General features: G+C 39.2%; 1 protein-coding gene across 9 annotated transcripts in view; it reads right to left on the reverse strand.

Annotated features, from left to right (window-relative positions):
* Positions 1–24,550, reverse strand: part of CTNND2 (catenin delta 2) — a 679,304-nt gene that overhangs the window by 73,058 nt on the left and 581,696 nt on the right. For all 9 annotated transcript variants that reach the window (XM_055800247.1, XM_055800253.1, XM_055800250.1 and 6 more), the window contains 2 exons: positions 14,781–14,954; positions 1,075–1,225 (listed from right to left, as the gene is read on the reverse strand). In XM_055800247.1, the coding sequence (XP_055656222.1) occupies positions 1,075–1,225; positions 14,781–14,954 (325 nt within the window). The remainder of the gene's footprint in view (positions 1–1,074; positions 1,226–14,780; positions 14,955–24,550) is intronic.

Genomic DNA, 24,550 nt, shown 5'->3' on the forward strand with positions numbered 1-24,550 from the left:
TCACCAACTATAACACAAGCCAAAGCTGCAAGAAGCACACTAGTCTTGCAGGTAAAGCATCAGTCTTGTGTTCAATCCCTGGGCAATCACAGTAGGTTTACACTATTCACCAACCTCTACCTCTATTTGCTTTACAACATTTTGTTAATGAAGTCTCTTTAGTTCATAAAATACATGAGACGAGCAATTGTCTTGTTTTAAGGACTTGCAGAGCATTCCTGCAATGAAGCACTAACCCTGAGATAGCACTGGATACAAATAATCAAATACGACCAAGGTATCTACCTGTGGAATTCTGTAATTAAAAGCAGAGAAGTATGCTGTGATGCTAACAAATTAACAAGTAAGCAAAAATGAATAAAAAATATGCTCTTAATGTACAGCAGAAGCAGAAATAATTTTGTCATGACTGTTGAAATAGTTCAAAATCAAGGAAATGATTGTTTTAAAAGGTAGAAGATGCAAGATTTTCATGATCCACAGTGTCTGGATAAACGTCAACTAAAACAACTACAAACCCCAAGATGTGTGCTTACCATACCATCAGAATTAAGGGGCAACACTGATTCATGTAAACTATTGTCCTCTTCCTTAACTGCATACGTTTGTGAATCAAGCATCTCCCAGTTCTCTTTCTGGAGCTACCAATCTGCCCAGTAAATTCCTGGAACCATCTTAAAGTCCTTATGATTTGTCCCTTCATGACCCCAAGATTACTTGCAATAGATAACCTGAGGATCTGGAGTGGCTGCTCTTAGATCCTCGATCTGGAAGACGCAAGTGTTCCTGCTGGCCTAGGAATGAAGTGCTAAAGCAGACCAAAGCCATTGCTTTTCTTTTGGAGATTACAGTATGACAGATATGAAACACTGCATGATATTTAATTAATTTAACAATTCCTTGCAATAAAGCATTAAGCTGTCACATAAAATCTGAATATGACACATCAGAGAAAGAATTAAAGAAATTGTGCTAGAAATGTAAGAATAATTGTTTTCATTGTGCTCATTCTGCTGCAAACTGGAAAAAAAACCCAAACCCACACAACAGATAGATTGTTTGGAAAGAACATACCTATTAACTCCTTATTTCTGACATCTAAGGCCATGTTTCGTAAAGCTGTAGCAACTGCACATACCACCCGGTCATTGTCTATTCGAAGCAATTCCACCAGGATTGGCAATCCTTTTTCTTTGCGGACAGCAGCACGGATGTACACTGACCACTGTAAAAACACAAGGGAGACCATGAAGAAGAAAGTGAGAAATCCTCTACAGAAAACAAGGCATCTGAGGTTATAACAGATACAGAGTAAGGGATAACAGAAGTGAGAGGATGCAAACTCAAATAAGGGGAAATAATTGCATTTATAATGCTAGGCAACCAATTGATTTGGAAATCTGCACTCATTTTTTATGGTGGCAGAGAAATTAGATGATGAATTGCCTTTACTCTTAGGACACCTGGTTACATTTTTACAGCCCAAGTCTGCAGATGACTTTTTTGCATCAGCATTTCCTATGCAACATCTAATAATACTTGTTCACTGCTAAAACAACTAAAATTATATTACAAAATATGTATTACAAAACATGTTCAATAGGTCTAAGTATTTCTTTGTTATTACCTTAAGAACTATTCAGTCTAAAGACATGAAAATGCTGTTACAACTTCTCTTCTGAATGTCAACTTGTTCAGAAGGAAAAATGAGGACAATTATATATCTGTTTTTGACAACTGCAGAGGTCCTAACCAGACAACTATTGTACATCGAGGAGTTAGAGATTCACATAGGAACTGACCTGAGGGAGGTGCTGGCCTGCACTGCTGTGCTGCATGTACCATGTGGCTGCAGGATAAACCCAGCTGCTGACTGTACTGGAGAAGCCTGTAGGCATCTCCCACTTGGCAGCTGGGCATGACACTACTGGCATGCCCTTGTCTTTATCTCAAAGTGAAACAGCATGTTCTCATGTGAACAAAGTAGAAATGATGAATAGGGTTGTTTACTTCTAAGAAAATACTCTAAGACTATCATTCCAGTGAACCTCTCCATGGATGAGATCTGCGCAGCATGCCATGACTAGGAGGTCCATCCAATGCTGCACAGCTTGGGCTTCCCTGAAGGAATGAAAGATTAACTATACTATCCTCTTCCATTCCACTGTCAGCTCCAGAAGTTGGAAAAAATGTAAACAAAACTGAACTGTGACCTTGTGATTTTAAAATCTATGAGTATTGCCAAATTCGAGATGTTTGGACACCTGCAGGATGTGCAGGTCTTCTCAGGACAGCCCATTTCAAAACAAGCCATCCACTATCCTTACTACATCCCGAACTCTTCTCTGGATCTTTCATAAAGTTCATATTCATGCTCCTCATACTGACAGCTGAAATAAATTTATTGAACCAGAGCTGCTCTCTTCTTTCAGTGCTATGGCATGGATGCTTATCCTGCCATTGTACCTGGAAGGTGAAGACAAAGTTCTGGAAGCCCTTAGCCTTTGAAATATTTCAAATATTTCAGAAACTAGGACGATAAGCCTTAGGATTTTCAGATCAGGATGACCCTTCTCTTTTGAAAAATCTTCCTTACAGAATAGTTCTATCATGCCTTAAAGAACAGTTACATTGCAATAGTGTTCCTCCACAAACAGAGAGTAAAAAAAAATCCCATGAAAATAAAGCATTAGAAAAAGGTAAGCACATTCACTGTCAGCAGACCATGCTCAACCTCTGTGTACCACTTGTACTTACCACAGCTGAAGCACTCACTTTAAAAGCCAGCATCTGTTTATACTATAGACAGGTGCCCCGAATGGCAAAAGCCAGAATGGAGACAGTCAAGGGCTGAAATGTTGCAATATCTGAAGTGCAAATACATTCCAGGTGATGTCGTTCAGGGGAAATTGGCCAAAAGGAAAAGAAATCGGCATTTAAAGAATATTATTTTACTATTTTCCCTCTGTAGTAACTATGCTAACAAAAGCCAGCTGGCTGGACTTTGCTGTAGATGAAACTGGTAACACGATAAGCTTTCAAGTCAGGTAAATGGGTCACGGGGTTCTCAGAATCACTGAGCACAGTAACGTAGCATGTCTAAAACACAGATGTGCCATGATTTTCTGCAGCAAAGCAAATAGCTCTTAGGTGAGAGAAGTGGTAGCAGGATTCTTGACAGATCTTAATTCTATACTTTGCCCTCCAGTCTCTTCTCCAGAAGCAGCGTATAGGATGATCATCAGATAAAAAAACTGAAATACATCTTAAGGATCAGTAAGTTTGCTGAAAAAATACTTTCTTTCCCATACCTTGACTTCAGTGCTATGAAAGTACTAAATTAATCATTCTAAGCTTCCTGTTTTAATAACGTGTATTTACCCGCTAGTGAAACACGCTCTCACCTGCAGCTGGGTGTACCCAAAGCAATAGCTCTTTGCACATAAAAACTCCCATTGATGTATTTTCTACACGTCCCCCAGGGGAGGCCTCCACTGTGTCTGCTGTGATTATAAGGTGACTGCCGGAGTTCATGGTAAGCACTGAGACCACTTTGAGAAAGGGGTGAGCCTGTCTGGTTGAGGTGAGAGTTCAAGCTAGCACACAGTATATGGAAAGATGCTGATGTTCATTGCAAAAGTACATCATAGATGTAGTGCCTCCAATATGGATTGCATGGGGAATCAGTGGGGGTGTTTATTTAAAAAAAAACCCAACACCTTATGTGCATCTATTCAATATCAGAAAGAATCTAAAATGATCTTGTAGATTATTCATTCTGTTATAAAACACTCCATATTAGAACCTCAGTAAACAGTTTGCCTTTCATTTTTTTTAGTCAGCTAACAAGGGAAAACACAAGCACTTGTTTTAAGAAACCCAGGTTTAGAAAAGACTTCTTGGGTGTAGTGTTTCCATCATCCATTCAAAAAAAAAAAAGTTTGAAAGAAACAAATTAAAAAATGTTCTTTTTTTGATCCTGGGGAGAGTAGAAGATGATGTAGGAGAAACACTGAACGAATTCAGCATGAAAAAAAGAGAAAATATAAAACTCCTTACTGAATATATGACACGCGAGCTTTCAGCATCTGTAACGAAGAAATTAATTTTCACTGCATATAAAAAATACAGCTCCAAAGTTTTCATAGGGGAAGAATACAGATATAATGTTTTACAGATACACATATGCACACACATACATAAAACAATGGGAGAAAGGCAGAAAACTGGGTATGAAACTGCTCCTCTCCCCAGTGCATTCCTCCCCTCACAGCTCTCTTTTTCCAGAGGATGGCATCTGCTTTGGGAAAAGTTCACAGACTCCTCAATGTGTGATTTGCTATCATTTCATCTGCGTTTTCAAGTCATGCACCTTAGGCAGAAACACAGAAATGTCTATTAATTGTTTCAACAGTCTCTGGAGAACTTTTCATGTGGCAAGGGGTAAGAACTGTATACGTCTCTTTCCTTAAGCTGCCAATTAGAAAAAGTCTCTGCAAGCAATTACGCTGTGTGGATTTCAGGAACGCTGAAATTGAGATGCTTCAAAATGTCTATTTTATTCTTGAAGAGAATGGAAAAATTGATTTGCTCTTGCGTATACCGATGATCCTTTTGTTTGCCTAAAGCCATTGTGAAACGCGCCTGCATTTCCACATTGCAGGTCAATTGCTAATATGAGCTCACTGAAGTATAAAAGAGAAGAGATGAAAAATCATAAAAAAAGAAGAGACAAAGGGTTTGCTGCCTATCAGTAGGTAAATGAGGCACTCTGCCAATATACTTAATCATCCTGTTACTCCACAACTCTGTGGTAGTGTCAACGATCAAATAACTGTTCAGTTTGTAAAGAGCAAGGGCTCCTATGGGAACAGCAAATACTTTAGAGGGAATAAGGAGAAAAAAAATACAATAAAATCATTACTATTGTATCAGATTGCGGCTAAATTATCAGAGACAAACCTAGGAGCCACAATCTGTCATGAATACTTTTTACAGATAATTGAATTTGGGGGGCATAACTACTATACCTCACTTTGAAGGTACCTAGTGCATCTCTGTGTCCACTTTCATTAGTAGCTCCCTTTTTATTTTTGTCATAGTAATTAAGCAGAAAAATAGAGTAAACTGGAAAATTATTTTTTAGTTTGTCATGGTTATTGTTATGAAGGACCCTTTCCAGAGCTGAATGCCTCTAGGGATTAAGATTACATTAGGCTGAAACCCAACAAAAGAGTAATTAATCTAGATGAAACCTTTTTTTTTCCCAAAAAAATAAAAAGCCTTTAAGGCAGCTAAGTCCTTTTAATGTTTCATATTGTTTTCTTTATTCTTCTATGAAGCAGCATCACATGAAACAAAAACAAAGAAAGAAGACATTTCCAGCACAAAATGAAAAAGTAAAAACCCTATCAAAATAAACCCATAAAAAAATCACCATGAAATACCAACAATTGTATTCACTTGGTATTTTGAATGCATTCACTTTTCTGCCATTGACAACACTGTTATTAGAGTACCTCCAAAATATTTCACCATCACATACTTCAGTTTTGACTAGAATTTGCTTTGTATTGGTACAGTTCAAGACTGTGACTCAAAGACTATTGAGATACTGAATAGTAAAAGAAATTGCTGAGATATAAACTACAAAATGAAAGCCAAATCAGGGCAGCAAGCATGACAAAGCAAACTAACTTATGAACAGAACCAGGAAGATCAGAGACTTGGAATTTCCAAAGGGAAGCTTAGAAAGGGGCTGTCTGCCAGCAGCAGTGGAACAATAGACCATGGAAGAGAACTGCATGTTGAGTAATCAAGGATCAATGAGTAATCAAAGATCACTCTTCCTCTTTGATCATACTCAATGTGATACATGTGTCAGGAAAAAAAGAGAGTATTTTTACATTTTTACATTTCACTTGGAAAATTACAGGTCTATTTTACTCAAGTAACGCTGCTGGGATCCCTGAGAACTCACCACCTGACTGAGAGAAAGGCTCTGAAATCTTTATTAATTTTTTGCAGTTTCTGAAGAGAGTGAGCACTTCCCGGGGACTTTCTGCTCCCTAACTGCAGTGTGTTGTTCTCAGAAATGATCCCATCTGGTAGGCCACCAGTAAGTTCTCCACATCTTTGTGCTTGGACAAGAGAAAAGTGTTAATAGGTTACTGTTCTCTTGCTCCATGACCTTAGCCAAGCTTGAAGAGACAAGAAAAAATCTGGTGGGCAAAGATATACAGGTAAATAAATAAGTAAGAAAAAACTAAAATGGTGTTGACAGAAGGTATCTTAAATGTTTGCGAAAGGTAATGTTTGGAAGGAACTGCCCTTGCACCTCATCATTCTTGGTTCTGCAGTACAAGTATATACTGTGTATTCAAAATGATCTGAGAGCCGTTATAATGACTTTTCCGAATACTGTACCTAGTATCATTAAAGGCAGGCTTTGAGACCAAAGTGACACATCTCATGAGAAGCAAACTCATTTAGTAGGAGATCACTTTGAGCATGAATACACCATGAGCTACCATGCTCCCATTCCACAAATGGATGTCCACTCTAACCTCCTCAAGATGTCTGTGATATGGGTGTCTGCAGCAGCAGGTGTCACTTCTTGAATGTTGTCCTGTCCCTTTAATGTTGTCTTCCTTCCTATCAAGTCAATATGTTTCCCTGTATTAATTGATCTTGACTCATCTATGGGGGGTGGGGGGTGAGTGGAGGAGGAGAGGGAATCCCACCCAGGTAAGAATATCTGACAGAAGAAAGCATTGGTTATTTAAAAAGTTTGCCTTTGTTGATTATGTGAGGTGTTACAAACAGACTTCTCCATTTTATCACATAAGGATTCATAATATTAACATTTTGGAGAAAATGAATATAAACCTTTTCACTGTAATCCAAAAAACTTTGTCCTGGAACAGATTGATGAAACTCCAAAGTGTTAATATGGAAATAACTAGAGTCATCAGAAAGTCTGGCAAGGAACCCACAATATGTCCTTGCCTGATAAATTGAGGAAGATTGATAACATAGATGTCTGCTGCATTAAACAATAATTACTCATTATCTGCAAGTATCTGGATGGTAAGGCGCTTGAAACTCTTTTCATACTACTCTTTGAAGTTGCTGCACTGACCTTGTGACTGAATCAGTCCCTTTTATGTTTTCAGTTTCCTTATCTAGTAAGTTACTTAATGAAGCTCTTGCTCCCATGAGAGTCAGATTTCTTTAGGATGGAATTAAGAAAATAAATGTAGTTGCTTGCCTCAGGACAAAGACTGAGATTGCATCTAGCTACCTCAAGAGATCAGGCCATGACCCATAAACCCCATTCACATGGGTAATGTACCTGTTGGGGATTGAAGGCAGGGACATTCAGTTGTCTAACTAAAGAGCCTTATCATCCCCTGCTGAATATGATCAAACATTGAAGGAAAAGGAAAGGAGGTAGAAAGAGCTAGCCAAGGAATGCTATGGCCTCACGTGATTGCAGGCCTTAAATAGAGCAGCACTTGTTCCTGATGGAAAGGAGCCCAAGGAGAAGTAAGGAGGGGGGTCAGCAGAACTGCTACCTTGGACATCCAGAGGGCTGACTTTGGCTTGTTCAGGAAACTGGCTGACAGAGCCCCTTGGGAGGCAGCCCTGTAGGGCAAAGGAGTCCATGAAGGCTGGACATTCTTCAACAAGGAAATCTTAAAGGCACTGGAACAGGTCAACCCCATAAGCCAAAAGATAAGCTGGCATGCAAGAAGATCAGCCTGGCTGAACAGAGAGCTATGGCTGGAACTGGGGGGGGGGGGGGGGGGGGGGGAAGAGAGTTTATGACCTTTGGGCAGGCAACTCAGGGGAACTACAAGGGTGTTGTGAGGTTATGCAGGAGGAGGAAAATTAGAAGGGGCAAAGCCCAACTAGAAATTAGTCCGGCTACTGCCATAAAAGACTATAAAAAAATGTTTCTTTTAAATACATTGTCAATGAAAGGAGAGCTAAAGAGAATCCCCATATTGTATTGGATGCAGGAGAAACATACCGACAAAGGATTAAAAAAGGCTGAAGTACTTAATGCCTTCTTTGTCTCAAAGTTAGTAGTAACACCAGTTGTTCTCATGGCACCCAGGCCCCTGAGCGCGAAGATGAGGACAGGGAGCAGCATGAAGCTCCCATAATTCAAGGGGAAATGGTGAGCGACCTGCTACACCACTTAAGCACACACAAGTCTATGGGGCCAGATGGGATCCACCCAAGGGTACTGAGGGAGCTGGCAGAGCAGCTCACCAAGCCACTCTCCATCATTTATCAGCAGTCCTGGCTAACCTAGGAGGTCCCAGTTGGCTGGAGGTCAGCAAATGTGATGCCCATCTACAAGAAGGGCAGGAAGGAGGATCCAGGGAACTACAGGCCTGTCAGCCTGACCCTGGTGCCAGGGAAGGGTATGGAGCAGATCAACCTGAGCACTGTCATGTGGCATGTGCAGGACAACCAGGTGATCAAGCTCAGCCAGCATGGGTTTATGAAAGGCAGGTCCTGCTTGATGAACCTGATCTCCTTCTGTGGCAAGATGACCCACCTTGTGGATGAGGGAAAGGCTGTGGATGTTGTCTACCTGGACCTTAGTAAAGCCTTTGACACCATCTCCCACAGCATTCTCCTGGAGAAAGTGGCTGCTCATGGCTTGGACGTGGTATGTTGTTCAATCGGTAAAAGTACAGCTTCATGGCCGGACCTAAAGAGTGGTGGTGAATGGAGTAACATGCAGCCAGTGACTCGTCACAAGTGGTGTTCCCCAGGGCTCAGTATTGGGGCCAGTTTTGTTTAATATCTTAATCAATGATCTGGATGAGGGGATGGAGTGCACCCTCACTAACTTTGCAGATGACACCAAGTTGTGGGGGGAGTGTTGATCTGCTGGAGGGCAGGAGGCTCTGCAGAGGGATCTGGACAGGCTGGACTGATGGGCTGAGAACAATGGTATGAGGTTCAACAAGGAGAAGTGCCAGGTCCTGCCCCTGGGTCACAACAACCCCATGCAATGCTACAGGCTTGGGGCAGAGTGGCTGCAAAGCTGCCTGGAGGCAAAGGCCCTGGGGGTGCTGGCTGACAGCTGGCTGAACATGAGCCAGCAGTGTGCCCAGGTGGCCAAGAAGGCCAACAGTGTCCTGGCTTGTATCAGAAATAGCGTGGCAAGGAGGACTAGAGAAGAGATTGTCCCCCTGTACTGGGCACTGGTGAGGCTGCACCTCAAATACTGTGTTTGGTTTTGGGCCCCTCACTGCAAGAGGGACGTAGAGGTGCTGGAGTGTGTCCAGAGATGGGCAATGAAGCTGGTGAAGGGTCTGGGGCACAAGTCTTGTGAGGAGCGGCTGAGGGAACTGGGGTTGTTTAGCCTGGAGAAGAGGAGGCTCAGGGGGGACCTTAATGCTCTCCAGAGCTCCCTGAAAGGAGGCTGTGGGCAGGTGGAGGTTGGCCTCTTCTCCCAGGTAATGACAGGATGAGAGCAAATGGCCTCAAGTTGTGCCAGGGGAGGTTTAGATTGGATATTATGAAAAATTTCTTCATATAAATGGTTGTCAAGCATTGGAGCAGGCTGCCCAGGGAGGTGGTTGAGTGACCATCCCTGGAGGTATTTAAAAAATGACTAGATGTGCACTTAGGGACATGGTTTAGTGGTGGACTTGGCAGTGTCAGGTTAACAGCTGGACTTGATCTTAAGGGTCTTTTGTAACTTAAACAATTCTATGATTCCATGAACAGACACCTGGGAAAATTAAGCTGGCCATCCTGTCATTAAAGCAGATGAGGTAAGTTTGTAAAGCCTGAAAACTATCTGTGACAGAAGACTGGGCACCCAGAAGGGAGCAACCAAGGCCCAGAGACCCCGTGCTACCTGTTCTAATGTAAGCCATTGAGTTGCCAACAGAAACATAGTAAGGTTTTGTTTCTTGGTTTTAAAAGGTATGTACCAGCTATATAAGTTATGATAGTATTTTAAAACAAAACAGGGCCATATGAATGAAGAAATTATTTTTAAGGGTTTGAGAAAACTAAGGAAATCCTACTTGTGGTGCCAACACTATGTTTTTAACTGCATGTAATAGCAAAGACAATACTGGAGGACCAGAGGCAATGGGAACAAACACACACAGGAGGTTTGCAGAACATCAGGAAATGCTTTTTCACTGCGAGGGTGACCAAGCACTGGCACAGTTCGCCCAGAGAGGTTCTGGAGTCTCCATCCTTGGAGACAGTCAAAAAAACATCTAGACATGGTTCTGGGCAACTGGCATTACAGAAATGTCTCTGGCAGATAAACAGACATCAGCCTAAACTTAGCTGTTAGAGACATAAAGACAGACAGTAATATACAGATACCACAGTATCTCCTTTCTTCCTGAGAGGCAAATTTTGTTCAGAAGGGACATAACCTTGGATTCTTGACATCATTAACTCTAGGACATTTTGCATATAACTTTTTACATGCTCAGTATATTTGATGTATTAATAGCCTATTGAACAAGGTGAAAACTAAAAAGAACTCACCACTTTTATTCCCACCATCTAAGGAAAAATACTGATGCCAGACTACATATAAAAAGGTCTGTGCAGATTTCCTTTTACACTATGAGTCCTGTAATTTTATACCTTGTAATTTTTTTATTCCAAGGTATTAAAGTAAATAATGGTATGAGGTTGCAGAAAAGACTTCAGGTTTGACGTGTTACAGTGAAAGAAATTTCTTAATAAGCAGGGAAATATCTTTGGAATACAGCTGAGTGAGTCAGTAGACCTATTTTTATTTGTGCATTTTGGACAAACTTGATTAAACCCAAATTAAGTGGCAAAGAAAACCTAACAGGGCTCCCAGTGAAAGCTGATACCTAATGGTAAGCAAAGAGTCTCCACTGCTTCCAAAGGCATGTCTCAAGGCTTATTCCCTCAGGGAAAACTCCAGGTAAGCTTGATGAGGAATGTATTTGCCTAGATTTTTATTTGATATTACTAAGTAGCTTTAAAATAGAAGTTAATAATAAGTATAATTAGAAAAAGTCTACTTTTGAGAAAAAAATGTATCTCAGAGTGGCAATGAAAGAAAGCAAAACCAAAATCAATAGCCATTGTTTTTTACACATTGCTTCTTCTGCCTGTAGGCAGTTTTGGATATGGTGAAATAACCCACGTTACGATTTGATGGGAGAAAATATTTTGGGAAGCAATGACTCCACTGAAACAGAAACCCACCCAGCCCCAGGTAGCAGCTGAATTCTGCAGAATGGGGCAGGTGTGTGCACATACAGTGCTGACAACCCGACCTGCAGGCTGTCAGGCTGCATGTGTACTTGGAGTGCATACTGCCAATGGCCAGCAGCCCCGTCAGGAGGGGGACGTGCAGTGACCAACTGCTAGCATCACAGGCCACTGTGTAGAGCAGCCGTCAGACCTCAAACAAGGTGGTATCCTGGAAGCAACGTGGAAAACTGTCACATCTCCCCCAAAGGCTTACATATTACATACATTATATATAATGCTGTCTCCATATATATTGTTCCAGAAAGGCCATTCATATTTTCCACTGCATTGCATGCATCAAGTAAGGACATGAATAAAAATGAGAAAACCGAAGACACATGTACTTTTCCATGAAAGAAACAGGCCTGCTTCCTTCAGATTCCAATACCACTGTCCTCCCTATGTAACATCTTAGCGCAGAAGAGCGACATGAATGAACCTCCATATAAACCTGAAACAGCCTCTTCCAAAATGAGTTCTGCTTTGTAGATAAGCTGTCAATCTTTTCTTCAGAACCAGAATATACAGCAAATACAGAATATACAGCAAAGTCATAGATCACATAGACATGATCTATCCCGGCTTAAAGTTTTGCACTGAAAATCCCCTTCCACATTTCTCAGATCAGAATCCTGTTTTAATGGTAAACTTTCACTTGGACCTGTTAATGTGTTTGTCACCAATACACTCCATTTTTGATTTGTTATAGATTGTCTTGGTTCTAATAATAATTGCACAGACCAAATGTTGTATTAGTCATTGTAAAAAAAAAAAAAAAAAAAGGTTTATTTTGCAGATGGGTAATTGGGTAATATATGGTAAGACTTTGGTCCAGACTGTTTTATCTTGACGTAGCAAATAGATATGTATGACAAACTTTTTACTTTTTTGTTAGTATCTGGCTTTAGAAGGAATTCCTGCAACTGAAACAGTGCTAAAAATGTCCTACAGATTAAGATTTATTATATGCATGTGTTGATTTTATGTGTGTTTATCAATGAGAAACTATATTCCCTGAAATAATTAAAACTTTCAGCCTCTCACAGCTGTTAATCCTTAAAGCTATGTCCTGCTGCTTTCTTTTTGTGTTTGGAATTTTCAAAAGCAGTCTAGAGAATTTAGACACATATCATCTGTTAATTCTAGTGGCAGACATTTATCTAAATCCCCTAGACTATTTTTTATTTTTTTTAAAATTATTCAGGGTTCCTTTTATCTGCTCACTTTCTGTTCATAATGGCACTGGCTAAGCACTGCCTGTGTTAAAAGTGTTACCTCATGGTCATCAAAGAGGATTAAAAGGCTTTATATCAGAGGAACCAAAAGGATGAAACAGCTAGGAAAGAATTACTCTGAACTTCACCATATTTTTTTTTTCCAGCAGGGGCCGTACCTTTGAAAGTAGGTGAGCATGCCTGGTGCCTTGGCTGCCTCATATATTCTGGGATTTTTCTGGCAGTAAAATAATGCTAATTGGGGAAAACCCCCACAATTGCTTTTGTTATTAATAGCAATATTATTTATTTTCATGTAGTTTGTTCTTTTTCTTTTTCAGTCCATCATAGAAGTTCTTCTTGAAATACTTTAAGTGGAAAAAAAAAATAAATTCCCATTCTTTATACTATTTCTTGGAGGAGCTAAAAAAATGAACATGTCTTTTAGGAACAGCCTCTTCTTTTAAGAGTTTTCTACCTTTTATTTCAGTCATTTTATATCCAGAAGACTGCAGCAGTGGAAAAGAGGTCAAAAGGTGGAAACATCAATGCTTATGTAATCCCCAAAGAGGATTATTCCCCTCACAAAAATGGCTAGTATGACATGTGAAATTAAGGATATTCATTCCGTGTCTGCACATCACTTGTAATGAAATTGGTGAATCTTTAGAAAAATAGAGGAACACAAGAACAACTGAGCTTTTCCAGTGGTATCAGCACAGAAAGTATTAAAGTTCAAATCAGTTTTTCTAATGTGGCACTTGCCAAAGAGCTCTGCGGAGCCTTCCTGCCCCTCCCTGTATACTTCTGCCAACTAAAAAATGACAGGTATACAGCTTTATTAGAAATGGGAGAAGGGGCATCACTTGGATTTTAGCACTCTATTGGTCCTGGCAAATATGCACACATTGTTTTCTCATTTGGACCAGGGCTACACCAATTCCCAGAGGCACAAAATACATTTATCATGTTTCTGTGCCAGGATTACACAATCTGATGTGGTCCGCAATACAAGAACAAAAGAAGTATAATGATTTTCGAGCACAGCGTATACATAGCACTTTGCAGGAAAAAAAATCACTGGACAGATACTTGGTTACTCATTTCATATGTCACTCTGAGCGTAACAGTCAAAGGCTAGTAAGTCTGGAGGAACACAGGGTTGAAAAAACCCCATGTGTCTCTGAAGATCTAGTGAATGTGCCAACTCAACTTCCACTAAAACTTTACAAGGGAAAATACCAAATTTATTAGCATCAGGGCTAACATTTCAAAATTAATGTCTAATTAAATTGGTATATACATATCATATACCAATGCCCAGCTGCTTCAAAGCAAACAGGATACCTTCTGAGACATAACTTTGGTAACTGCATTTTGCCATACGTGTGTGTTTTCATAGTAAATGAGAAGAATTCCCACTGAAAGTTAACTTAAAATCAATGCATTACATTTATACAATAGGGTTAGAGAGTTAGTACTTTCACCCCATCAAACTAGTTTAACATCAGGAAAGCAAAGAAGGAATTGCCCTAAAAAGTATACCAGGGTCAACTGTTATCTTGGATTTTACTGATTTGTTCTAAATATAGGAATATTTTCAAAATCTAATAAATGAGTTCTTAATTTTTTCCTCAGTTCACTGCAAATGATACAAGAGAGAAAAATGGATCTTTTGTATATAATTGAAAAGCAGGATTAGCTGGAATAAAGTGCCTTGATTGAGCATTTCCTTGCTCATTGTACACATTTAATCATATCATTGTCTTATTTTAATAATGTCTTATTTAAAAAAAAAAAAAAGTAGATGGTAAGATTACTGGTGTTGGTGTCACATCATTTATATTTTGCTCTACTCTTGCCTGGCACTCTTAAAAGACAGAATGCCAACCAGTTTCTGCAGTGACAAAACAATATGGTTTCATTTGATTGTCACCGGTGGTATTCTTGGCTTATTTTTCATAGCTCTGTCACCCAGATTCACAAAGAAGCTGCTTCTCCTCATTTGGATATTGGTTTTCAGTGGCAATTTTTCATACTTGACTTGACCATGTGATTTTCTCTGTTGTATGCTGACTTTTGCTACGATATCACTATCTGTATCAATTCAGTGGACTTAAAATACCACCTTCAATTTGTCTGCCAATAATTGTGTGAAAACAGAAGGTTATTCCGCTACCAGGAGCATTCAGATACATTTATATCACCAATTTACTGTCATCTGTAGGGGGGGTTCTGAACTGAAAAAGGAAGACGGTATCAGGTTAATACTCCTACCTTCCAACTCCCAGCAGCCAAGTTCTGCAGTGCCCCTGCTGCCCCCTCCAGCGTGTCTGGATTTGAGCACTCAGAAAGAAGTGTGAGGTAGGGTTTGACTATTGAAGGGTGCCACAGCATCTGGATTCCTTTGGGTGGTTCTGCACAGTCTGGGAGAGGTCCTACGCCATCCCACTGTTGGAAAGAGCAAATCAGATTGTTAGCAAGGAACAGTGAAATACTTAAGAATTGCCTCAGCTGAAGCTGTAACATCTATGTGTGTGTGTGCGCGAAGGCATCTGCCCACAAGCAGCCATTCTCAATTTTAGCTTATCATGTGATTCTTCATAGAGAAACCAAATTTCCTACTCAACACTCCTTATAAAAGAGCTAGAGCACTGGCAGATATCACAGGGTTTTAGCTAGTTGACATAAAAACACTTTTCACTGCATTTATTTTTTTGGGTGGGAACAGAAGCCCAGTGATGTGAACGTATCTTAAAGAGGCAAATCTAGAACTTGCACGGGAAGAAGAGATTTTCCTTTTTCACATCCTACTCACTTCTCTGCATTCTCTCTCTTCTCATAAGGGAAAAATGAACAACATGAAACACTGTTGTGGAAAACTAAATCATTCAATGCCATGAGCCCTCCAGCCCCTGAAAGGCCCAAGTGTGACAAGTCTTCCTCAACTGCACAACTTCTGGCTTCTCACCATGAGAGTGCTGGAGGCCTCGGCCATATACCAGCCAGCTGTACGGTCTGAGACTCTGATGTAGTTGGTAGAAACACCTGTCACAAAACAGACTCTTGCTCTCATCACGTAAAGAGTTTTGCCATGAAAATAACCATAGTCTGATATCCAAAATGGGCAATATTAAAACCTGGACAACAAGCAGGTTATTGCACAAAATCATTTTTACCAGAAAGAGAAACTTTATGCCAGGAAAATAGGGATCCACCTCTCCAGTGGCATGCACAATGCTCACACTCAAGCATGAAACATATTAAAAGAAGAAAATTCCAGGACATTTTTTTTTCTTATTTAAACAAAAGTGAGATGCGGAATGCACTTTTAATGACATCTTAAATGTGATTTCTATCTATGTATGTAATGTATATTTTGGTTTGCTTTGAACAGATAAAGGGATTTAGAAAATTCATAGCCTTCATACCACTGTTAGGAAGAAGCCCTGGCTTTTTAAGAAAATCTCTTTTCTAACACCTCTGACATGTCCCGACTGCATGACATGGTACAAAGTAAAACTTTTAACGCCTTGGGTTAGAGCTTACTGTGATTATATAGATAAAAAATATGTATCAAAACATTAAACATCTACTAGAAATAAAAAGATAGTGCAAGTCAAATTAACTCCTTGTTTAGATCTGCAACAGTTAATTCAATTAGTTATGAGTCAAACACAACAATACCTGCACTGGAAAAGACCTTTTCAGGAAATGTCAATCATAATTTTATTTAAGCTAACTCTAAAAATTTACATGCAGTTTAAGGGACAATCAATCAAGTCTTATCTAATAACAACTAACAGAACTTTAGGTTTTGCTAGATTACTACCATTGAGAACTCAAACCAACATTTTTTTGTAAATAAAAGCAGAACAAACACCAAAGTGGAACGATAGTGGGACCATTTAATACACATGAACAGTTACTGAAAACCAGAAAGCTGCTCGGATGTGAAATTTACTGCATTGGACAAAAGTTACCATAGTTTAAAAGAACTGGCACAGCAATACCCAGTGGTGGTTAAGAAACTACAGGAAAATTGCCTTCTGGAGAAACAAACTCTTTACATGACACCATTACAGGGCTGTGCCTTTGAATGTTTTAATACATTTCTGCCTTTAAACCAATAGGTTGATGTCACTATATGCGACTCAGTTCTCCTTTTTTCTCCATATAAATCACCATCCTTGTCAGAAATGCCTTCTTGTCAGCTCATAAAATATACATTAACACCTGCTTCTTATTTTAACTCTTGGAATCCAATCATTCGTGCTTTTGGAATTTTTTGGAAAACAAATCAGAAACACATCTGACAGGTCAAACCTAACCTCACACCAGATTTAGGCTCTGTATCTTACTTAATGAACAACCTGTGATGTCCAAGGGTATAAATTCAGGTCTTCACTCATCTTGTTCCAGTTTGCATGAATTATGGATGCATTATGCAACTGCGTAGTGTCTGCACAAGGTATTCACTGTATTATTTCAGGGATAAAGTACATATAATGTATCAAATGTATCAGATCTACCCAATACTTTTTCTGTCATATAACTTTTTTTTTTTTTTTAAATTTCAGTATCTAACACTCTTCGAAGCCCAAGGACTACTGAAAATCAGCTGATACAAATAGAGCCATATATATGTTCATGCTGTGCTGGTACATATAAAGCACTACAAATGACACTTGCAGATAAATTAATATTTAATGTGGTTTTGCCTTTCTGTCCAGTAAGGAGAAAACATTTTTTAAAATTGTGAGACAAATTACTGCCTTTCCCTGCCATTCTTGCAACTCACTTTTAGCACAACTGCATTAATTTATCACCAACTCTGCAGGAAGACCTTTTTCTCAAGACACAGCGATGCCTCAGGGTCCTTGTAAGCGTGATGGAAGTCTTTGGTACCGCAAATGCATATGCAGTGAAGGCACAATAAATCCAGTGACATTGGATAATGACCTGCACTATTCTTCAGACGTGGTGTGTGTGTCCAGGGCACCTGAGCAGCATGCACAGGGAGAGTGTCACCACCAACTATACGTAACATACGTGCTGTCTCTATGGTAGCCTCTTCAATGTTGTGCGATAGTGACAGAACTGTAGCCAGTTTCTAGGAGGTAGAGGGCGCAAGCAACCATGCCCTGTCACATACTCCTTGTTTCAGTTCCTCTCTGGTCCTGCATGCCTGACCTCAGCTAACCCTTCACTGTAGGACTTAATGGCTTCTGGCGTCTTCTGCATAGTTGAAACCAATGCCTGCAGCTGTACAGTCCAACTGCTGCAGGGCACGCAGGATTGATACAGGTCAGAAAAGATGCTCTTGCAAAGGAGCTGATCTTCACCTATTGATTTTATATTTCATAAATATAAACATCAATTACCTGAGCAAAAAAAGTACTTTCCCCCACACAATATGTCCATTTTCTCAAATGGTGGCTGAGGCATGACAGAAGCTGCTTTGCAGTTCACATTGCTCAATATCAATGAACCAAGGCAGCATGCTAAACAACTCTACCCAGGGAATTACTGGAAAGATTACTGTATTGTTGCAGACCATGGAGAATGATCAGTAAGGTCTATTTGAGACAGGCTGTGGAGGTAGTAGGAGCCTCTGAAAAAGAGGATGACTCCATGCAATTACTCTTCCTAGCTTATGCTAAGGAGGATAAAAAAGTCGCAAACAAATACTCCTTCCAGGCTTGCCTCCTTCAGCTGAAATTACCCACATATATTATGGTTGAAGCTGACAAACTGTTATGTGGGTGAGATACAAATCTCTCATTTCCTGAAACTGGTGCAAAAAACAGGGATGAAAGTCAAGAAGAATAAAAAGCCAAATATAAAGATCCTTAAGAACAACAGACTTTTGAGAGTAAGAATACTCTTACAAAGTTTCCAAAGTTCTCACATTACTAAGGAACTCAGAGGAGAAAAATGCCACCCATCAAGATGCTCCCCTGTGCCACACAACAGATATCTACTGCCTTCTTTCTCATTTCTTCACTTCTTATAGTGTGACTGTACTGAATAGCAGGGAAAGCTTCAACTCAGTAAGAGGTATTTTAGTTTTTGTACTAACAACCTCAGGTTGGTGGGGTTTGTTATAAGGAGTATCATATGACAATGGGCTTTCCTGTGGTAACAAAACAACAGTGTTTTCTTTTTATTTATTAAATACGAGTACTTCCCTTTCTCTAGGATGTGCAAAATACCACTACCATAAAAAAAGAAAAATCAGGAAAAAACTCAAACAAAACCCAGCAATGACTAAAACCTTCTTGATCTCTCTCCAATGACCCTAGACATTTGAGGTAGTCTGATAATGCTGTAGCGATGCTCTTTACAGCAGCACTGACAAAATTTGTATCAGCAACTAAACAGGGATCACCAAAAGCACTTTTGAAATGCTGAAGACTTTTAAACTAACAGACCCTTAAGAGGACAACGATTTCTCAGCCTGCATATCTTAGTGGCTGTGGCAGTCTATGGCAGCTGTCCCTAGGCATGTCAGTCCAACAACCTCTTTTGGAAGCCTTTGTGCAAGAGGTGCATTGGCAATGTTGTCAAGAGCAGAAATCTAACATTAAGCAACAACAACAAAAAAAATCATCAAAATCACAGAGCTTGCTTTAAGGGGTGATGGGAAGACATGCAGCCGATACATTGGAGGCAGGAATGCCACTGTTTACATCAAGTCAAATTTCAGTTTAGACATCCAGACCTAAAGAAAGCTGGTGAATATAGTGAAGGTGTCTACTGACACAGCGACTAGAGGAGTAGGGTGGGAGAGGGCAGAGCTGCTGTGGTCCAGCACATGGAGTCCCAACAAAACTGGGCAATTACTGGATATAGTTTATTGCATAAGTAACAGTAACCTCCCCAGTTTGTTGCAACAACGTTTACCATTTGGGGAAATATGTTTGGAATGCTTTCAGAATGTTCCAAGGTTTTGAATCTTTATTATTAATCTGAGTTATGAACCTAAATTATACTTCAGATTATATATTACATTCTGAAAATACTTATCAATGGCTTTATGCAAATTTTTACTATTATTATACTTAGTTAAGAAAAATAATTTCATTTTATTTATGCATTTTGCCTTCACTTTAAACCACACCTCTCCCAAATAAAACAGGATTAATTCAATCCAGGGCAAGGGTCCTTGGCATCTAACTATATCTGCTTCTCTACACTCCTCTCTACTCCACAGGAAACTGAAGCTAACGGGCTTTGCACTACATTCCACAAATCAACAAATACAAATTATATTTAATAACCCTGTAGTTTTGACTTTGAAAACAACTTGGTCATACATGATACTGTGCAAGACAAGAAAGCAACAAGTGGAAGTAATATCCTTCCTGTGCCAAATGTACTGGCAACACAGCCTTTCAACCCTAATCTCAGTTAGGATTATTAGCTAAATGAGGAGCAACCTCAATTTCTCTGTTTCTGTGCTTATTAATTTGGTATCACTCGGTACTGATAAAATAGTGGTCTTGCCACATGAAAAAGCATATCTGACAGATTATTTTTTTATTCTTTTTGAAATATTACTGCCTTAAACCTGCTATTTTACCTGGATAGAACAATTTGCAGCCCATTTAGCAAGCATGCTAAAGAGGTGTGCCAGTCAATTCATAATGATATATAACTTGAAACGTTGCTGTTATACCTTAAAGGTCCTGACAGAAAGTGAAAGGAAAGGTCAGGCTCATTTCAAAAGTGTCACTTCCAACCAAAAATCAGATTTTGGGCTAGATTCTGGGTTGACAAGAATGATCACAGATGGGGAACTCACGAGGACTGCAAAGCCTAAAAGTCAGCTCATTTCTTCTCAGTGAAGAAAGGAAAATAAACTAAATATTGCCATGTGTATATAACAGGCTGCATAGCAAGAAATAAAATAAGGATTAATGACAACTCCCTGATTCTTTCACTGAAATTGGACCATACACCTTATTTACTCTAACTGCTTTTTGTCATAAGCTTTGTTTCTTGTACAGCTCAAAGAATAAATCTGTTGGCAGCAGTGAACATGCCAACATCAGGGATAAAATTTTCAGCAATGGAAAAAAATAGTTTCCATCTGAAGAGTGGCATGATACAAGGCAGAGAGGTCAATGTTAACAATGTCCTAGTTGGAGACAAAGACCTCACCAGCTGGAGGGCTTTGTGGGGTGAGGGCTCAGTAGCAGCTGATCACAGGTAAGCAGCAGATCACAGGTGAGCAGCAGATCACAGGTAAGCAGCAGAGAGGATATAACAATGGTGACAGCAGGGAATTACAGCCCTTGGGGTCTCGGAAATAGTCAGGCGAGTCTCACTTTTCTCGAGGCCTTCACAGAAGTTTTGTTTTCTGTTTTTCCATAGGTAATACCAATGCTATACCTAGCTTTTATTGCACATCTTTGGAAGTTTTGAGTCTCTTCCAGCATTACACTTGTATGACAAAGCATACACCTCAGGAACCTGTCTGAGCTCTGGTAAACTGCCGAAGAGAAGAATGACCGTGGGTTCTTTTAACACCAACCACCTTTATTCTGAAATGAGAAGAACACTTGTTTCCTGTGATCCTAAGGGAACTCTTTAAGTAAAGTCATTTGAAAAATGTCATTAGACTTAACTATGACCTGAACAGAGAAATGTCTCTTATTTGACTTCAAGATGTAGAGAAATTGCCATTGGTATAGACAACTGACGTCATTAATGAAAAAATATATTCCAATTGGTTCTTAAAAGGCCTTTCAAAGGAAACCACATTTTATATTACCACTCAGGTCTCTTCTCCTCCTCAAGTAACTTATGTGTAACTACAACTGAAATATAATGTACAGAAATAGGGATAATTGTTTCCTAAATCATCAACCAATGAAAATAATTACTACTTTCTTTACAGAGAAAACCAATGAGAAAGTGACTTTAATGTTATAGAAGGTTTCTCCTGTTTTACAGTTTAAGAAAAAAACCTCCCTTAGCTCCGTATGGGATTTTTTTTTTTAAAATACAAAACTGCAACTTCATCAACATCCACCATCTAAAATGCTACATCTGGTATTACCTGTCCAATTACAGTAGTTTTGCTACTGTAATTAGCTTTTAGATAAGTAGAAAACTTAATTTTTTTTAAACTTTATTTAAAGATTAAAGACAACCCCATAAATGCCCACAGTGGTCACTTCAGAAGGAGTTCAAGAAAATACATACCTGAGAAACTGAGTAAAGGACTGAAGAAGTATTTTCCTTTTAAAAGGAAAATTTCGTAACTGCATTCACTAAAATCTGAATGTTTTTTTCCCTGACACTGTTTGGTAAACCTTATCTTCTGAGGAAGACTGAAACAGTCCATTTTATTATATGAGAACTCCATGCACTGTCAAAAGAAGAACAATACCTATGCCCTCAACACATATTTCCTGGGTACATAAAACCAGCAGGCTGCAGAAATGGGAATTACTCCCCCGTAGTGAGGAGTTGCAGCTCCAGGGATGTGTCTGTGCCCTGCGCTTCACATGACCGGCAAGGCATAACTCTCCAAATATTAAAGGAATCACACAGGTTAATGACTGGAGTTTTAATACGGGGCTGAACTCCACTTTGTGTATATGTAAGTGACAGTAATAATGAGCCCAAAGAAATATTTGTTTTTACATTTGTGAAGAACTTTTCTGACAGAAAACTAGGTTTGTATGGTCTAGCGTGAACGATCTGTTAAAAGCAGCCTGAAGCTTAATGCCCTCTTCATGGGCATCTGGGTAACTGAATACTCCTGTTTCTTTCTCTTCTTCCATTTCTTTGAGGTTTCCTTCCACAGGTTCCAAATCCATGGTGTGCAGCGCTTTCAGTGTTTTAGATGCTGTACATCACTGCATCTTTTGAAGACTGCATAGGTATGCCCTCGTTATTTACATCTAAAACACTGTCCATCATGAGTGTGATCTTCAGAATGATATTACAAGATATTTCAAAGCATAAAAGCTTTGCTGCTGAGGCACATAAAGGAATGAGCACTTTAAAAATAGCATCCTGAAGAGAGCACAAGATCTGTTCTGAGGGGCAGAACAAGCAGCAGGTAACAGCTTAAGCATTGCAATTGAAAAGAGATTATGAAAGAAAGTCATTACTTGGAAAAATTTAAAATTCTTGCAGAAAAACAATGGGATTACTGTAAAAGAATATGTATATGTGCAATAGGGCAGCAGTCAGCACATAGGGAGACAACGTATAGTGAAACGACATGTGAAAGTGTTCTGTAGAAAGTGTTGATGAGCATAGTTTAGCTGGGTCAACTCTTAACTTGAGGAACACAAGGTGATCCTCTTGTTAGAGATTCTTGCCTGGAAAAAAACAATCTCAACAAACCACAAAAGAATTTAGATTTTTCTTGATGCCCACAGGAACAGTAACCTGAGCATTCTGGACTGCAACACAGACTAGAAGAAGAAAATCATCTGGGTTCCCAGTTACTCCTGCTTTTCAGAGATGCGAATCTACTGGGGTCCTGAAAAACAGGACAATGACAAAGTCAAAGAAGGAATAAGTGTTATTTTTTTCATTTTACATAATTGGACTGGGTGGTTTCCAGAAAGCCAACTGAAAATACTTGCATAGTAATTTTTGCAAAATAACTCGACAAAAAATTACCTTTATCTTTACCCCAGTTTGAGCCAGGGATCAAGCTCTACGCTATTAATAAAAAGGCACAGTTACATGAAAAATATTCTGGTTTTCTTTTCCATTTATGAGGGTAACTTAGGAGACCTGTTTCCAGCATGGTGATCTTGATGACAGATCTCAGATACATTTTTTAGTAGCACTCTAGTTAACTTGGTAACATATTTTACAAAGTTAAGTATGTTCAACCATAGTCAAGGATCATGGGGTGAGATTAGCATAGTCTGCAGAAGGCTCACAAGGCTCCCTTAAACTGCTCAACTGAATAATAGCCACAGGTGAGAACTGGTATATGGCAAGATGGGGAAGGCTGTCCAGATTTAAAGGAAATGAGATGAAAGAAGAAAAAAATAATTAGAAAAAATATATTTCTAACGTTTATAAGGCAAAATGGTCCAGTGCACCACAAAATTAGTTCTGGAAAGAGTAAATTTATTCCTTTGCCACAGAACAGCCCACTGAACATAAACCTGAAAATATGTGCATAGTTTTACTTTTCTTTGTATTTTAAAAATTACATTAAAATCTTCCATTAAACAAACACAAGTGGATCTGAAAAGACTTTTCATGCTGCATGCTGATAATGAACGCTCACAGAATCAGACAAAAGGCTATCTAGAGCAGGCAGAAACAAGTATATTGTAAAGGAAATCAGCCAAAAGAGATTAGTCCTTTGGCCTGGAGGAAGAGAAAAATCTTTTATAGGGAACCTTTAAAAAGTACAAAGAAGTCTAACAGGAACTTTGAAACACTCAGTGGTACAGAGTTACAAGTATGAACCTGAGATCCAGAAATCACAGAAGGCATATAAAGGGAAGAGTTAAAAAAGACTTTATATAGTGTGTGTGCATGCACGTGTTGGTAAACAGAGCACCAGAAGGGAAAGGTTAGTTGCAGTATGACCCATTCATATCCAGACATGCTATTTTTGTTCCTGCACTTTGAGTAACTGCAAGTGCAATGTGTGGGAACTGTTAATTCAGGAACAGGGATGATGACTGCTTTTTGGGGTAAAATCAGTTTGCTTTGGCACTTTTTATCTCACTGTAGCCTAATAAAGGAAACCAAACAAGAGGCCATAATAAATTCAAGTTATCTGATGACTAGCGTTTAACTAGAAGAGTATGTGAAATGAAAATCTTACTAGTCATGAGCACTGTGTTTTTCAGCACCGGAATGTTAGCTTGTTAATATTCCTGTAACTTTTCCACATCAATACAACCTACCTTTATGAATTCAGGAATACTTTCAATAGTGGTTTACACAATTTACTCAAATACCCTGTGCATCTAATTGCTTACTTAAATGCATATTTTCTTTGAGCAATCCAAAACAGAAATAAATGGCAAAAGAAAAGCCAAGTCTAG

This window comes from Falco peregrinus, chromosome 3 (assembly GCF_023634155.1).
Source record: "Falco peregrinus isolate bFalPer1 chromosome 3, bFalPer1.pri, whole genome shotgun sequence".
NCBI lineage: Eukaryota > Metazoa > Chordata > Aves > Falconiformes > Falconidae > Falco > Falco peregrinus.